Raw genomic sequence first — 13,041 nt, forward strand, 5'->3', positions numbered from 1 at the left:
ATTTGCATTTGTTCAGAGGACGGACAGAGGACGGCCAGAGAGGTCCTGGTGCCGGTGAGTGGAATATATTAATATATTTCGCATTTCCATGGCTGCAAACATCCTTAATGAAAAGGGATCCCACACACACACGTCCATATCGATTCGTTTAATCACGTTCACGCCTGCTTGCTTTTTTTAATTTATAATTTTGAGTGCTTCAAGTACGTAACTCGCCAATGCCATACGTTCTTTCAACTTTGAAGATAATCCATCAAGAGAGCATACATTTCGGAAGAGTTTCCACGGGGTTTTGCCCCAGGCCGATTGCCAATCATTGTATGGAATGCAGTGGAAACATATGATCCCCCTTTCGCGGGAATTTTAATTAAAAATCAGCAATAAAATACAAGTGTGTCGGAGCCCCTAAAAAGTTTCATACAAATTCGTCGATGCTCTTAAGCCCAATTCAATTCGAAAAGTTAAAGAACGGTTTAAGGCAGTGGAAAATGTGTTTGCAACACGTACGTCTTTCGGGTGCCCCAATAAAAGCCCAAGCCATAAGTCAATAAAATGTGAAAGGGAAAACTCCACTCGAAACGTTTCCCAATGATAGGGCCCAGAGCCCAAGGGCTATGAATTTCACATGAAGGAAGGACAGACAGCCCATGGATATCTAAATTTCCATCACCGAAAATGTTTGTTGAATTTCAGAACTGCAGAAGGGCTGCTGCGCAGGTCAAATCCCCTTTTGTTTGGGCTATAAAAGTGTGTATAGTATTTTTTATTTTAATTACACGAAACACGAAAAGCAGCCCAGATTTCATTCAGATTTATGGAGGGCTTACAATAACAAAAATCGAAATTAAATCTGGCGGAAAATCTGCGACTGTGGAAATTAATGAGAAATCTCATTCGAACGAGGAGAACAAAATCAATTACTGGCAGACTCTGGACTCTAGATATCTTTCACCTGAACGACGAGCGCGAAGGGGGAGTAGGCCGTCTTGAGGGTGACGAAGAAGACATTCAAATTGAGTTCAATGAGGCCCCCAGCCTTAATCACACGACTCCGGCCGACCAGCGTGAGCTGCGTGAAGATGAGCAGGTCACGGCGATGCTCCCGCGACTCCTCATACCATTTGCTGGAGAATATGGCATAGGGAAAACTTTGCATCTCTTCGGCGACCACGCTGGCGAAGTAGCAGGCGGGAAACAGCTGAACGCAGATCACGGCAATGAATATCATGTAGTAGAGCAGTGTGATGATGTCCCTGACGAAGAACAGCACATAGCACACAATGATGCAGAGACTGGCCCCAGAGCAACCCAATTGAACGAGCTGGGCGAGACTCACGGTGTGTCGCGTTAGACGATGGAGCCTGGAGCAGAGAAGGAACTAAAGTTCTGGCTGATTAAACGGATACTCTCCTACCTCATTAGTATTTTGTGCTGTTCTATGTAGTTCCAGAGCTGCTGATGATGATTAACACTAGGAGACTCCTCGTCCTCCTCTTCGTATCCCAGTTTTTGCATCCGCAGGCCCCACATATGGATGTGACCGCCCAAAAAGCATAGCGTCAGTGGACTAAAGGTGTCATTGGATACACCCTGAATGCCCTCCAGCACTAGGCAGATGCTCTGATATCCAAGGGCGATGGCATACAGATATCCATTCCCCTGCCAGTCGAATGGGAAATATGCGGGATACACCAGCATCCGATCCTCGGAGGCAATCAGAATCATCAGGTTGAGCAGAAACAAGACGTAGATGACCACAAAGCTGGCGTACAGACACCGCGTGAACCGTCGCGCCTGGCACTGCAAGTGATCCACGTAGTAGCGATGCTCCTCCTCGCTGTCCACGTATCCGTCCAATTCGATGAGCAGCTTCTGGATTTCCACAATCTCCTGCAGATGGTACAGATGGGCCACATGCTTGAGGCTGCAGGCCGCGCAAGTCATCGAAATGGAGAGGTTCTGGAAGAGCTCAGTGGAGGTGGGCTGCAGAGCCAGATTGACCAGCAGATGCACCGGAAACAGGAACGTCACGAGCAGATGCAGCAGCCCCACGTAGATCTGGACAGGACGCTGCGTGGCCCCGAAGAATGTGGGTGCCATCAAACGCATGCACCACCAGAAAGGCTGATAGACGCGAACACTATCGATGACGGCGGCCATCCTGCACCTAATGGAAGCGGCAGCCGCACGCTTGCCACCTTTTATGCGCAGCGTGTGGCATGAATATATACTGACGAAAATCAGTACAATTTTAATTTCTCAGTGTGGGCTAAATGACATTTAAACGGCGCCAATGCAATTTTCATAAAGCCTCCCGTTAATGGCCGTCCATTAAGCGGTAATTAAAATTAAATGAATATTCAAATTTCCACTTATTTTCGCAGCGACATGGCCAGCGTGAAGAAGGAGTAGGCCATTCGAATGGTGGCAAAGAACGCATTCAAACTAATGCCAATCATGCCGCCCGCCCTGATCTCCACCTTCGCCAGCGTGAGTTGCATGAATATCAGCAGAGTGCGACAGTACCCGCGGTCCATTCCCACCCAGTTGCTGGAGAAGATGGAGTCCGTCAGTCGATTGAGCTCCACGGATATCAGGGTCCCATAGTAGCAGCAGGGGAAGAGCTCCAGCAGCATCGCCACAAAGTACACGCCGTAGTAGGTCATCGCGAAATTGTTGTCCGCAAAGAACAGAATGTTGACGAGCGTCATGGAAATGTTGATGCCACTCGAGATGAATTGTCCGAGCTGCGAGAGGTGCATGGTGCTGCGCAGCAGTTGCACGATTCTGGAAGATATATCTTTAGAAGCCGGACAGATACGCGTATGCGCTTACTTCATTAGCTTTCTGTGATCCTCGATGTTGTCCACCAGCTCTCTGACGACTGTCTCCTTGGGTAATTCCCTTTTGTAACCCATCCGATTCAATCGCATGGATAGCAGCCTCACATGCCCTGCAATCACACAGAATGTCATGGGGGGATACGAATCGTTGGCTAGGTTCTGCAGAATTTGTAGACTGACGCCAGCAATTTGGTAGGACACACTGAGCCAGTAGATCTGTTCGGATGCCTGAACATTATAGGGAAACCAGGCAGGATACAGCAGCTTGTGTCCTTTGCCGAAAAGAACAGTGGCTATGGCCGCCGCATTCGACAGGCCGTAGGCGACAATGAAACTCTTCCACACAAAATTCGCCTCACGCTGGGTGTTTCGGTCAAAGAACGCCCGCTCCTCCTCGGTCAGAGCCCTCTGATCCAACTCCAGGAGCAGTCCCTCGATGCTCCTGATCTCCTCCAGTTTCCAGCGAAAGCAGACAAACTTGAAGCTGGCGAAAAAGCAGGCCGCTGTGATGGGCAAACCTTTGCACACATCTCCCAATGTTGTCTCGTAGAACAGTCCCACAATCAGATGAATCGGATACCAGAAGGTCACAAAGATGGTGATTAGTATATCGAGTACTTGCAGAATCAAGTGCTCGCCCCCCACACCCAGCAGACGCCAATAGAGCCAATAGGTTCTATAGATGTCTTCACTCCTGACAACCGGCGAGGATAAGTCCATTTTCTGAACAGTGGAGCAGCCACCATGACGGCTGCCGTTTTATAGAATCGGTTAAGGTGTTACACGCCTATCATTTGATGAAGGTCCACCCACTATTACTCGTGTGTGAAACCAATCATTATCATTATTAGTGTTAAACACTTAACACCTGCTTTGGACTTGCTCGAAGGTGCCCAAAGGCTTTGTGGGAACCTCCCGCTGGCAGGCACTTTCACGGAAAATTCTAGGTTTTTAAGCCTTTTACGAGTAGCCGATGAAGAGTACCAGTTGCAGAGTTATACCCTTTCAAAGGGTGTTTCAATTTTCTCTAAAGCGAAGCCTCTACGACCCCATCAAATATGTGCATGCATATGTGTGTTCTCAGTGTATTTTGGTCTGTTTGCTGTCCAAGAATTCACTACGAGATTGCTTGCAGTGTTATTTTCTGTTGCCTTCCTTACGATTTACCGTTTGTTAGTGTCCATTGTCTGTCCCATTGTTGTGCATGTTTATTCTTGTTCATCGCTTGTCCTATCACTGTGGAGGTGTTGAGAGAGTGAGAGAGTGCGCAGGCAGAGAGACGACTCGCTCAGAGATGATCGAAAGGGACAAAAAGAAGAGAGCGCGCGTTGACAGTGTTCCTCTGAGGCATTGTGTGTGGGTTAGACAGAGAAAGAGCGACACGGTAGGCCAGGATTGTCTTTGAAGGATGGTTTGGCAATGCTCTGAGATTAGTTGAGTCATTAGAGTCCCAGACAGTTGCCCCGCGGAGTATTTCGCTGTTTGACCTATGTACATATTTCAATGGCAACAGATCCGAATTCTATTAGAGACCCGAAATACATACTACATACAGTAACGAGGGGGAACGTTGTGAGTTGCTGCGGACACCGCAACTCTACGGTTATACCCGATACTAAGTCAGTATGGCTCTCCTCTGGCAGATGGCGCTAATATTTAACGACACGACAAAGAGTGCGTGCGAGAGAGACAGAAAATCAGTCTGAGCGTGACGTCGGGCGCTGCGTAGCCACTGCAAATTGATTTGTTCCTTTTGGCTATAAAAATGATCTGATCTGATCCAGATTCAGCAATCTAATAGATATGGTCATTATCTATGATTCTGCGTTTTTAGTTTTCTCAAATCTGCAATATTGTGGATGCAACAGATTTTCGTCCTTTGTGGGGGCGGATGGGGGTGGGGCGAAATTCTGAGATATACGTTTTATAGTGACATCTTAAAGGAGTGTGTGCACCAAATTTGGTTACTCTAGCCTTAATAGTCTCTGAGATTTGTGGTTGCCTCAGATTTTCGTCCTTTGCGGGGGCGGAAGGGGGTGTGGCGAAATTTGGACAGGAAACGGTCAAGGTCCGATATCACAGGAGTGTGGATACCAAATTTGGTTGCTCTGGCTTTTATAGGTTCTGAGATCCTTGAACTCATATTTTGCAATTGGCAAAACCGACCATGAAACCTGTGTGTTAGAGTGAGACAGAGCGAGAAAGAGTGAAATTGTTTTCGTGATTCTGGCTGTAATAATTATACGATCTGGTTCAGATTTTGCACTCTAGAAGATATAGTCATCTTCTACGATTCTGCGTTTTTAGTTTTCTCGTATCGTCGAAATTGTGGATGCCACAGATTTTCGCCCTTTGTGGGGGCGGAAGTGGGCGGGGCAAAGTTTTGAAATATTTTTGGAGCAGTGACATATCACAGAAGTCTGGATCCAAAACATCGTTGCTCTAGCTCTTATAGTCTTTGAGCATTAGGCGCTGAAGGGGACGGACAGACGGACAGACGGACGGACGGACAGACAGACAGGGCTCAATCGACTCGGCTATTGATGCTGATCAAGAATATATATACTTTATAGGGTCGGAAACGATTCCTTCTGGACGTTACACACATCCACTTTTACCACAAATCTAATATACCCCAATACTCATTTTGAGTATCGGGTATAATTATGGTTTTCTGTTTTTATACAAAGTAGCCTCTATCTTTTAAAATAGTCCCAATCAAATGTAGCACTTTTGTTAGTGTACGTGTAGATAAATACTAAAAAAATACCATATAAATACTAGGTATCATTGGGGAAAATAGAGAAAAGTATTTGATCTAAGAGACTTGAAGAGATAGAGAAACCTGCGCTAAATATTTTTTGGTATTTTCTGGTATAAAAATAATATTTCTTGGTATTTTCGGTATTTTCTGGTATTTTCTAGTATTTTCTGTTATTTCTGGTATTTCCTATTAATTTCAAGTATGTATTTTTCTCTTTGTATTGAGTAGAATAAATAAACTCCACGGGTCAGACGCTCTACCATTTGGCGGCCCCCAAGCAAAAGAGGAGAAAACAGGAACAACACAACGAGAATTTCCTCTTTTCTGCTCTACTAATGTTTTATGTAATTTATGATGGGCATAACTTTCCTCATGAATGCCTGATACTCAGTTTCCAGAATGCTTGGAGCTCACTGGACAAGTACACTGCGAAAAACCCAATAAACGTCGATGGGGAAATCATGTCACATTCTCAATTGAAATCTTTAATTTGTGAGTTTTTCTCAGTGTTGAATCTGGTCCGAATAAATGAAATTTAAGCGGCCACAATGCAATTTTCAGAAGGCCTCCATTAATATCCGCCATTAGGTGGTAATTAAAATTAAACGAATATGCCACGGAATGCCACTCATTAACGGAACGACATTGCCAGGGTGAAGAAGGAGTAGGCCATTCGAATGGTGGCAAAGAATGCGTTCATGCTGATGCCGACCATTCCGCCCGCCTTGATATCCACCTCCGTAAGCGTGAACTGCATCAGTACGAGCAGAGTGTGGCAGTATCGTCGGCCCATTCCAAGCCAGTTGCTGGAGAAGATGGCATATGGCAGCTTATGGAACTCCATGGACATCAAAGTGCCGTAGTAGCAGCTTGGAAAGAGCTCCAGTACCATGGCCATGAAGTAAACCACATAGTAGATAATCGCAAAGCCGTTCTCCGCAAAGAAAAGTATGTTGATGAGGACAATGGAAATGTTGATGCCACTGGAGATGAATTGTCCAAGCTGTGAGAGGTACAGTGTGCTGTGCATCAAGCGGACAATTCTGAAAGGAAAATAATTAGAAAAGAATGCCGGGCTAAAGAGACAGCTCTTACTGCATTAGCTTCCTGTGATCCTCGATATTTTCAATGAGTTTCTTTGCATTTCCATGCTTTGATGCCTCGTCGTGGTGTCCCATTCGTCTCAGGCGCATGGCCAAGAGTCTCACGTGTCCAGCAACCACACAGAATGTCATCGGGGGATACGAATCATTGGCCATGTTCTGCAGAATCGTAAGACTCGCTCCAGTGGCCTGATAGGCAAAACTAAGCCAATATCTATGGGCTGAGGCTTGGACATCGTAGGGAAACCACGCAGGATATATCAACTTTCGTCCGCTGCTGAACAAAACAGAGGCTGTTCCCGTCACTGTGGCCGATATTCCAGCTGCCACATAACTTTTCGATATAAATTCCGCCACACTTCGAGTATTCTGATGAAAGAATACACGCTCCTCTGGACTTACGGCTCTGTGATCCAACTCAATGAGCAATTGTTCAATTTTCTTGATCTCTGCCAGTCGCCAGCGAAAGCAGATGATTTTAAAGCTGCAGAAGAAACTTTCCGCTGTGAAGGGTAGATTCTTGCACACATGCCCAATGGTCCGCTCTTGGAACAAGCCAATGATTAGATGTGTGGGATACCAAATGGTCACAAAGAAATTGAGTATTACATCGAGTAGATATCGCAATGGATACTCGCCCTCGACACCCAGGAGACGCCAGTAGAGCCAGTAGGTTCTATAGATGTGTCCACTCCTGACATCCGGTGGGTCCGACGCCATGTTCACGACAGTCTAGGCTCCTCCCAGACGGTTGTGGCTCTTATAGTCGGGCCTAGGAATAATTAATTATGACACCTTTGTTGGGTGGGCGTAATTGTTGACCCCATAATTACACTTAATAAGTTTTTAACCTTTTCACACTTGTCTTTATATAACTAATTATTTAAAATGACTGTGGGTATTCCGACGTGCCTCTGGTGGTAGAGTTTCACGCAATTGCGACATGCTCACACGCACAATTTCGTTATCTTTGTTGGATTCGTTCGATTATTTATTCTGCTCTACCATTTCGCCACCATATTTTAAGTTAACAATTTCGTAACTAAATGAACTTATTTTCGCAGCGACATGGCCAGAGTGAAGAAGGAGTAGGCCATTCGAATGGTGGCAAAGAACGCATTCAAACTAATGCCAATCATGCCGCCCGCCTTGATCTCCACCTTCGCCAGAGTGAGTTGCATGAATATCAGCAGAGTGCGGCAGTACCCGCGGTCCATTCCCACCCAGTTGCTGGAGAAGATGGAGTCCGTCAGCCCATTGAGCTCCATGGATACCAGGGTACCATAGTAGCAGGATGGAAAGATCTCCATTAGCATCGCCACAAAGTACACGCCGTAGTAGGTCCTTGCGAAATTGTTGTCCGCAAAGAACAGAATGTTGACGAGCGTAATGGCAATGTTGATGCCACTCGAGATGAATTGTCCGAGCTGCGAGAGGTGCATGGTGCTGCGCAGCAGTTGCACGATTCTGGAAGATATATGTTTAGAAGTTAGACACAAAAAGATGACAGATAGTTCCAGATGTGCGCTTACTTCATTAGCTTTCTATAATCCTCAATGTTGTCTTTTAATTCTCTGACAATGAGCTCCTTCGGCTTTGTGAGATCATATCCCATTCGACTCAACCGCATGGATAGGAGTCGCACATGTCCAGCCAGCACACAAAAGGTCATCGGTGGATACGAATCATTCGCAAGATTCTGCAGAATCGCCAGACTATGCCCAGCTGCCTGATAAGAGAAACTAAGCCAAAAACGCTGATCCGATGAATAGACATCGTAGGGAAACCAACCGGGATATAGCAGCTTTCGTTCACGATGAAACAGGCCAAACGCTGTGCCCGTTATAATGGCCAAGACGGCGGCCACGAGAAGGCTTTTCCAAATGAATTCCGCCACACGGATCGTTTCCCTATAAAAGGACGAACGCTCCTCTGCAGTGGCTATTCGCTGATCCAACTCCACAAACAGCTGTTGGACTTTCTTGATCTCTGCCAATTTCCATCGGAAGCATATGATTTTGAAGCTCGAAAAAAAGCAGGAGGCCGTGATGGGGATCCCTCTGCAGACCTCGGCCAAGGTTCCGTCGCAAATGAGGCCAACGATTAGGTGTATGGGATACCAAATCGTCACAAAGAAGAACTGCATAATAAGCAGTAGATAACGTAGTGGATGTTCGCCCTCGACGCCCAAGAGACGCCAATAGAGCCAGTAGGTTCTATAGATATAATCACTCGCGATAACCGGCGAAGGCAACTCCATGCTTGAGACAATGGAAAGGCCATCGCAAAGTTTCTGCTCTTATATTTAGCTCTGGGGAATAATTAATTATGACATGTGTATGATTAAATAATTAATTAACCACAATTACACAGCGTTAAACACTTTTAAGCATGCAACGTCTGTTCTGTAATAATCAGAAATGGGCAAAGGATTAATTGAAAGAGTTATCGAGAGTGTGAGGCTAGACAGCTCGTCCTCCCAGACAGTGAAGTGCCTCTTGGGAGTAGGGGCCTTAAAATATTCTTTATAAAAGTTGCTCCTTTTCTTGTAATCTCTGTTTTATTAGCACGGAGCTCCGTTGCAACGGCAGCGGCACGGACAAAGTTGCCTTAATTCGACATTAATATCTTCCAGTTGCAGCTGCTGCTTCTACTGCCAAATGACGGGGCAAAGGGCTAGGACCAAGTTTTTTCTGCCGAGGTCATTTATGGTTTTAAGAAGAGCCACTGAGACAGAGACCGACGAGAAGCTGCATATTTTGCACTCGTTTTATGGCCTGTACTTTGATTGTCATTGCTTTATGACCGCCCCAACCATCGATGGCTCTTGCATGCAAATTTCCACAGAGCAAGACATGGTTTTAGCTGACATTGTCTTCAGCAGAGAGGCTCCTCCTAAGAGAAGGGAAAGCCTCCTCCCTCCTCTGAAAAGAGAGGCCATGTCAAGAGCATTTTACGCTTACTTATCTGTGTGGAGTGCACATCCTCTCATCCCCCTGTTCTGTGTGTGTGTGTGTGAATTTTCGACAAAAAGTTCACTTTTTTCGTTTGGTTTAACTCTGCGTATACGTAATCTCACGAAATGAGGAACCGTGACAATGACGTGAGAATACCGCAAAATAAAACGTGGAAACAAAAAAGTGGAGCAAAGTGGACGAAAGTCAGTGCTAACACCTTGAGATATCCTGTAATGAAAAAAAAACACTTAAGAGCTTCCCTTTCCTGTAGGAGGAATCAATACATATTTTATTTATTGCTTTCAATGTTTGAGTACATCGTTTCAAGATGTTTAACATATACCTAAAATGACGAGTAATGGAAGCAAGTAATAAAAGGAAGGATTTTGATGGATGGACTGAAGCCAATGAAGACTCCAGGAAGAATTTGTCTCGGTCGAGCAGAGTCTGCAGAATATACAGGTGGTTGAAAGCTGTGGGTCTCAGAAAAGCACTAAGAACTGTATAATTTTATAACAGCTGTATAATTCGGGGACAGATATTTCTTCACACTCCCATTTACATTTAAACTCCAAGAATCACATTCGAAGTCGGCTTAAATCTCGCTCTTATGATCCTCTCTCTGAGCGACTCCTGCAGTACTTACTTAGGCAAAGGACAAGAGTAACGGACAGAACATTTGAGATTTGAGTCCATTCATGCACTGAGAATAATCCTACGACCCGACCACACACAAAACCCATATACCCTTACGACCAATGGGCACAATAAAGGTGAGGGAAGGAAAGGGAAGGGACAGGAAGAGCAGTTAAAACTTTTTGCGGTTTCTCTCCGCCCACTCCACTCCACTCCACTCCAGGGGCAAAAATGTTGCAAAAGTTATTTGATTTGGAATTTTTGTTAAAGTTTGTTGCCTTTTCTATACGATTTTTCGACTGCTGCGAATGTGTTTTACTGTACAACTAAATTAATGAAAAATCACAACTGTGTGCAAAATGTAATTTAATCTGATATCTTATTTTTTTTTCTGTGCTGTGACGAGGCTCGAGGGCAAATGGGGCACGTGGCATTCGATAAACTTTCGCAGGAAAGCGTCTGACAGTTTTCAAACATTTATCAAATGGCAGAAGTGAGTCCCCCCACAAAAACTTCGAGCTTGTCGTATTGTTTGTACTGTAATTTAATTGATTTTTCCTCTTAGATATTTTTTTGTGCAAGTGTCTAGCTTTTATTAGCATTCCGCGCCACAAAAAGCAAACAAGAAGGAAACATCAAGTAAACAATTAAATGTTCATTGGGAAACTGCTGCAAAATGCATCATTTAATAGTTTAAAGCCCATAAAACAGATCCCTTTCATCTCTAGAGCCAGGAAAGAAAACTATATCTCTGTCCATTTTGTTTGGCAAAAGCCAATGTAAATTTTTTGCTGAATATATTTTGATAAATAAATTTAAATGTGTATAAAACAGAACTTTGCAGGGAATAGAATTTTCATCTGTTAAGTATCTTTAGTTTTATGTGCTTTCGGTTCTGAGAAATACTCTGTATGGCTGATTGATAGGTTAGATACTTGGGGTTTCATTATGGCCTCCAATTTCCCCTAGCCTTATTCCAAGTCTTTTGTTTATCTCCGTTTCGAGGGCATTGTGTCAAGTATTTATCGCTTTATCGCTTTATTGCTCGTTCCGTTATGCTTTGTTCAACTCATTTTAAACGATTTTTCACTGCGAAAATATATAGTACGTACTACGTATTCCCAGGAACAGCGCACAACAAAATTGTGTTTATGTTTTCGCTTGTGGTTTGATATTTTCTAATTTTTTAACCACCAGGTGGTCAGGGGGGGGGTAAAGTGGAGCCAAGAAATCGCCCAGCTGCGTTTGTTTACTTCGGTCTAGTCCCGGGGGGCGGGGTGTCTGTACGATTATCTGTGGGTGCTGCAGCCAGAGGTGTAGCGCCAAGGGGGGCTTCCAGAAAGAAGATAGAAACCCCCTTGGGTCGCCGCTCCTCTTGCCTTCCTCCTCGTTTTCTGTGTATCCGCAGTACTTGCGGCAAACTCTGCTAATCGTCTAATTTTATCATGTGGTTTTCCCCATTTAAGTGCCTCCAAGTGTTGAACGATTTGTAGTGTAGTTCTCTTATTTTCTCCAGACCACATGCCCAACGCCCCGCTCCCCGCTCCCCGCCCCTCGCAAGTGGCTTTCCCTTTGCTGGAATTCCTTTCGAGTGCATTTTGCTTCATTCTTTGCTTATCATTAGGGTAAGTGCTTGCTGCACATTTGACCTTGCCACGCCTACTCATTAGAGGGTGAATAAATGTATGAATGTGTGACCAGGCCCCCCCAGGCACCCAAAAAGGGGTTTTGTTCTGTATGAAAATTAATTTGAATGCCAGAAAAGTGGATGTCGAGCGAGAGCAATGCTGGTCACGCGCTTTTCATATTTGTTAGCTTCTCAAATTGCGCATACGCCCTGTCTGCCGGGCTGCTACGCTGGCAATCAATCAAAAATGCGCTAACATTACGGAGCCTGCCGCCCGAATCCGATTGCGGGCTGTCCTTCGTCCGTGGCTCATCTGCGGAATCCGTACAATGTTTCCGGCTACAATTTAGCACCGCGTGGCTGCCAAACAAAAGTTTCGCTTAGTCAGAGGCCGCTCCGCTTGCGACACAGAAGTTTTGGGTCGCCGTAAAGTTTGCCCCACGAGTGGAATGGAATGAATTTCGAATGATGGAAATAATTTCTATTCATACTGGAAGATGATGCTGAGATTTGGTAGAACTTTTGGAGACGGAAATGTGGCACCTTCAAGGGGTAGAATCCACAGAATCTATCGCCTGAAATCCAATCCCATTTGAGATGTAATAAATGACACCCTTTGGGCTATGTAATTCCCCTTCAATCACACCTTTCTCAATGGTTATCCCCATATGTCCAGATCAGCTGTTATATCTCTAACTGTCATACTAGAAACCTTATAATTGCTCTATTTCTATGTGGATGGAGGCGTTGTTCCATTTCCTTTCGACCAGCATATCGTTGTCGTAGCAGACGCCCACAAATGCAGACATTTCAATTGTTGTCAGTGCCAAATAATGTTTGGGGGTCAAGCCTCAACCGTTCGGGACATTATTTGGCACTCGAACGACTGGGTTCTGAGCCTCTGCTCTGCTCGTCTATCCTTCTCTGTAGTCGAGCCGCCTTCGAGAGCTGCCTGCCGCATGCTCCTTCGACACATCCGTGTCGACGTGGTCGTCATCGTATCCGTAGCACAAAGCCTATGAAATATGAAGCAATTGACGTGAAATTGATTGTTCTGCTCCAAGCAGTGCGTGCCCAGCTCTTTCCCTATCTTTCTCTTTCCCTCAGTTCT

At 45.1% G+C, this 13,041-nt stretch overlaps 4 protein-coding genes across 4 annotated transcripts; all 4 read right to left on the reverse strand.

Annotated features, from left to right (window-relative positions):
* Positions 1-937: 937 nt before the first annotated feature.
* LOC6595505 (odorant receptor 33c) lies at positions 938-2,160 on the reverse strand. The gene is made up of 2 exons (XM_002020574.1): positions 1,415-2,160; positions 938-1,361 (listed from the first exon to the last, which is right to left on the reverse strand). Exons 1-2 carry the CDS (start codon positions 2,158-2,160, stop codon positions 938-940), a joined length of 1,170 nt encoding a protein of 389 aa, XP_002020610.1.
* Positions 2,161-2,372: 212 nt separating this feature from the next.
* On the reverse strand, positions 2,373-3,563 carry LOC6595504 (odorant receptor 33b). The gene is made up of 2 exons (XM_002020573.1): positions 2,836-3,563; positions 2,373-2,787 (listed from the first exon to the last, which is right to left on the reverse strand). Exons 1-2 carry the CDS (start codon positions 3,561-3,563, stop codon positions 2,373-2,375), a joined length of 1,143 nt encoding a protein of 380 aa, XP_002020609.1.
* Positions 3,564-6,238: 2,675 nt separating this feature from the next.
* Positions 6,239-7,430, reverse strand: LOC6595503 (odorant receptor 33a). The gene is made up of 2 exons (XM_002020572.1): positions 6,703-7,430; positions 6,239-6,650 (listed from the first exon to the last, which is right to left on the reverse strand). The coding sequence occupies exons 1-2, from the start codon at positions 7,428-7,430 to the stop codon at positions 6,239-6,241; spliced, it is 1,140 nt and encodes a 379-aa protein (XP_002020608.1).
* Positions 7,431-7,762: 332 nt separating this feature from the next.
* LOC6595502 (odorant receptor 33b) lies at positions 7,763-8,970 on the reverse strand. Its single transcript, XM_002020571.1, has 2 exons — positions 8,243-8,970; positions 7,763-8,177 (listed from the first exon to the last, which is right to left on the reverse strand). The coding sequence occupies exons 1-2, from the start codon at positions 8,968-8,970 to the stop codon at positions 7,763-7,765; spliced, it is 1,143 nt and encodes a 380-aa protein (XP_002020607.1).
* Between the last annotated feature and the right edge of the window lie 4,071 nt (positions 8,971-13,041).

The sequence above is a fragment of the Drosophila persimilis genome, unplaced genomic scaffold (assembly GCF_003286085.1).
Source record: "Drosophila persimilis strain 14011-0111.01,24,50 unplaced genomic scaffold, DperRS2 tig00000191-arrow-pilon, whole genome shotgun sequence".
In the NCBI taxonomy this organism is placed as follows: Eukaryota; Metazoa; Arthropoda; class Insecta; order Diptera; family Drosophilidae; genus Drosophila; species Drosophila persimilis.

Bases quoted from the DNA above. Each gene is read 5' to 3' on its own strand.
- LOC6595505 (XM_002020574.1), bottom strand. From the start codon at position 2,160: ATGGCCGCCGTCATCGATAGTGTTCGCGTCTATCAGCCTTTCTGGTGG. The intron at 1,362-1,414 runs GTAGGAGAGTAT...TCTCTGCTCCAG, and splicing joins CAGCACAAAATACTAATGAG to GCTCCATCGTCTAACGCGAC.
- LOC6595504 (XM_002020573.1), bottom strand. From the start codon at position 3,563: ATGGACTTATCCTCGCCGGTTGTCAGGAGTGAAGACATCTATAGAACC. The intron at 2,788-2,835 runs GTAAGCGCATAC...TATATCTTCCAG, and splicing joins GATCACAGAAAGCTAATGAA to AATCGTGCAACTGCTGCGCA.
- LOC6595503 (XM_002020572.1), bottom strand. From the start codon at position 7,430: ATGGCGTCGGACCCACCGGATGTCAGGAGTGGACACATCTATAGAACC. The intron at 6,651-6,702 runs GTAAGAGCTGTC...TTTTCCTTTCAG, and splicing joins GATCACAGGAAGCTAATGCA to AATTGTCCGCTTGATGCACA.
- LOC6595502 (XM_002020571.1), bottom strand. From the start codon at position 8,970: ATGGAGTTGCCTTCGCCGGTTATCGCGAGTGATTATATCTATAGAACC. The intron at 8,178-8,242 runs GTAAGCGCACAT...TATATCTTCCAG, and splicing joins GATTATAGAAAGCTAATGAA to AATCGTGCAACTGCTGCGCA.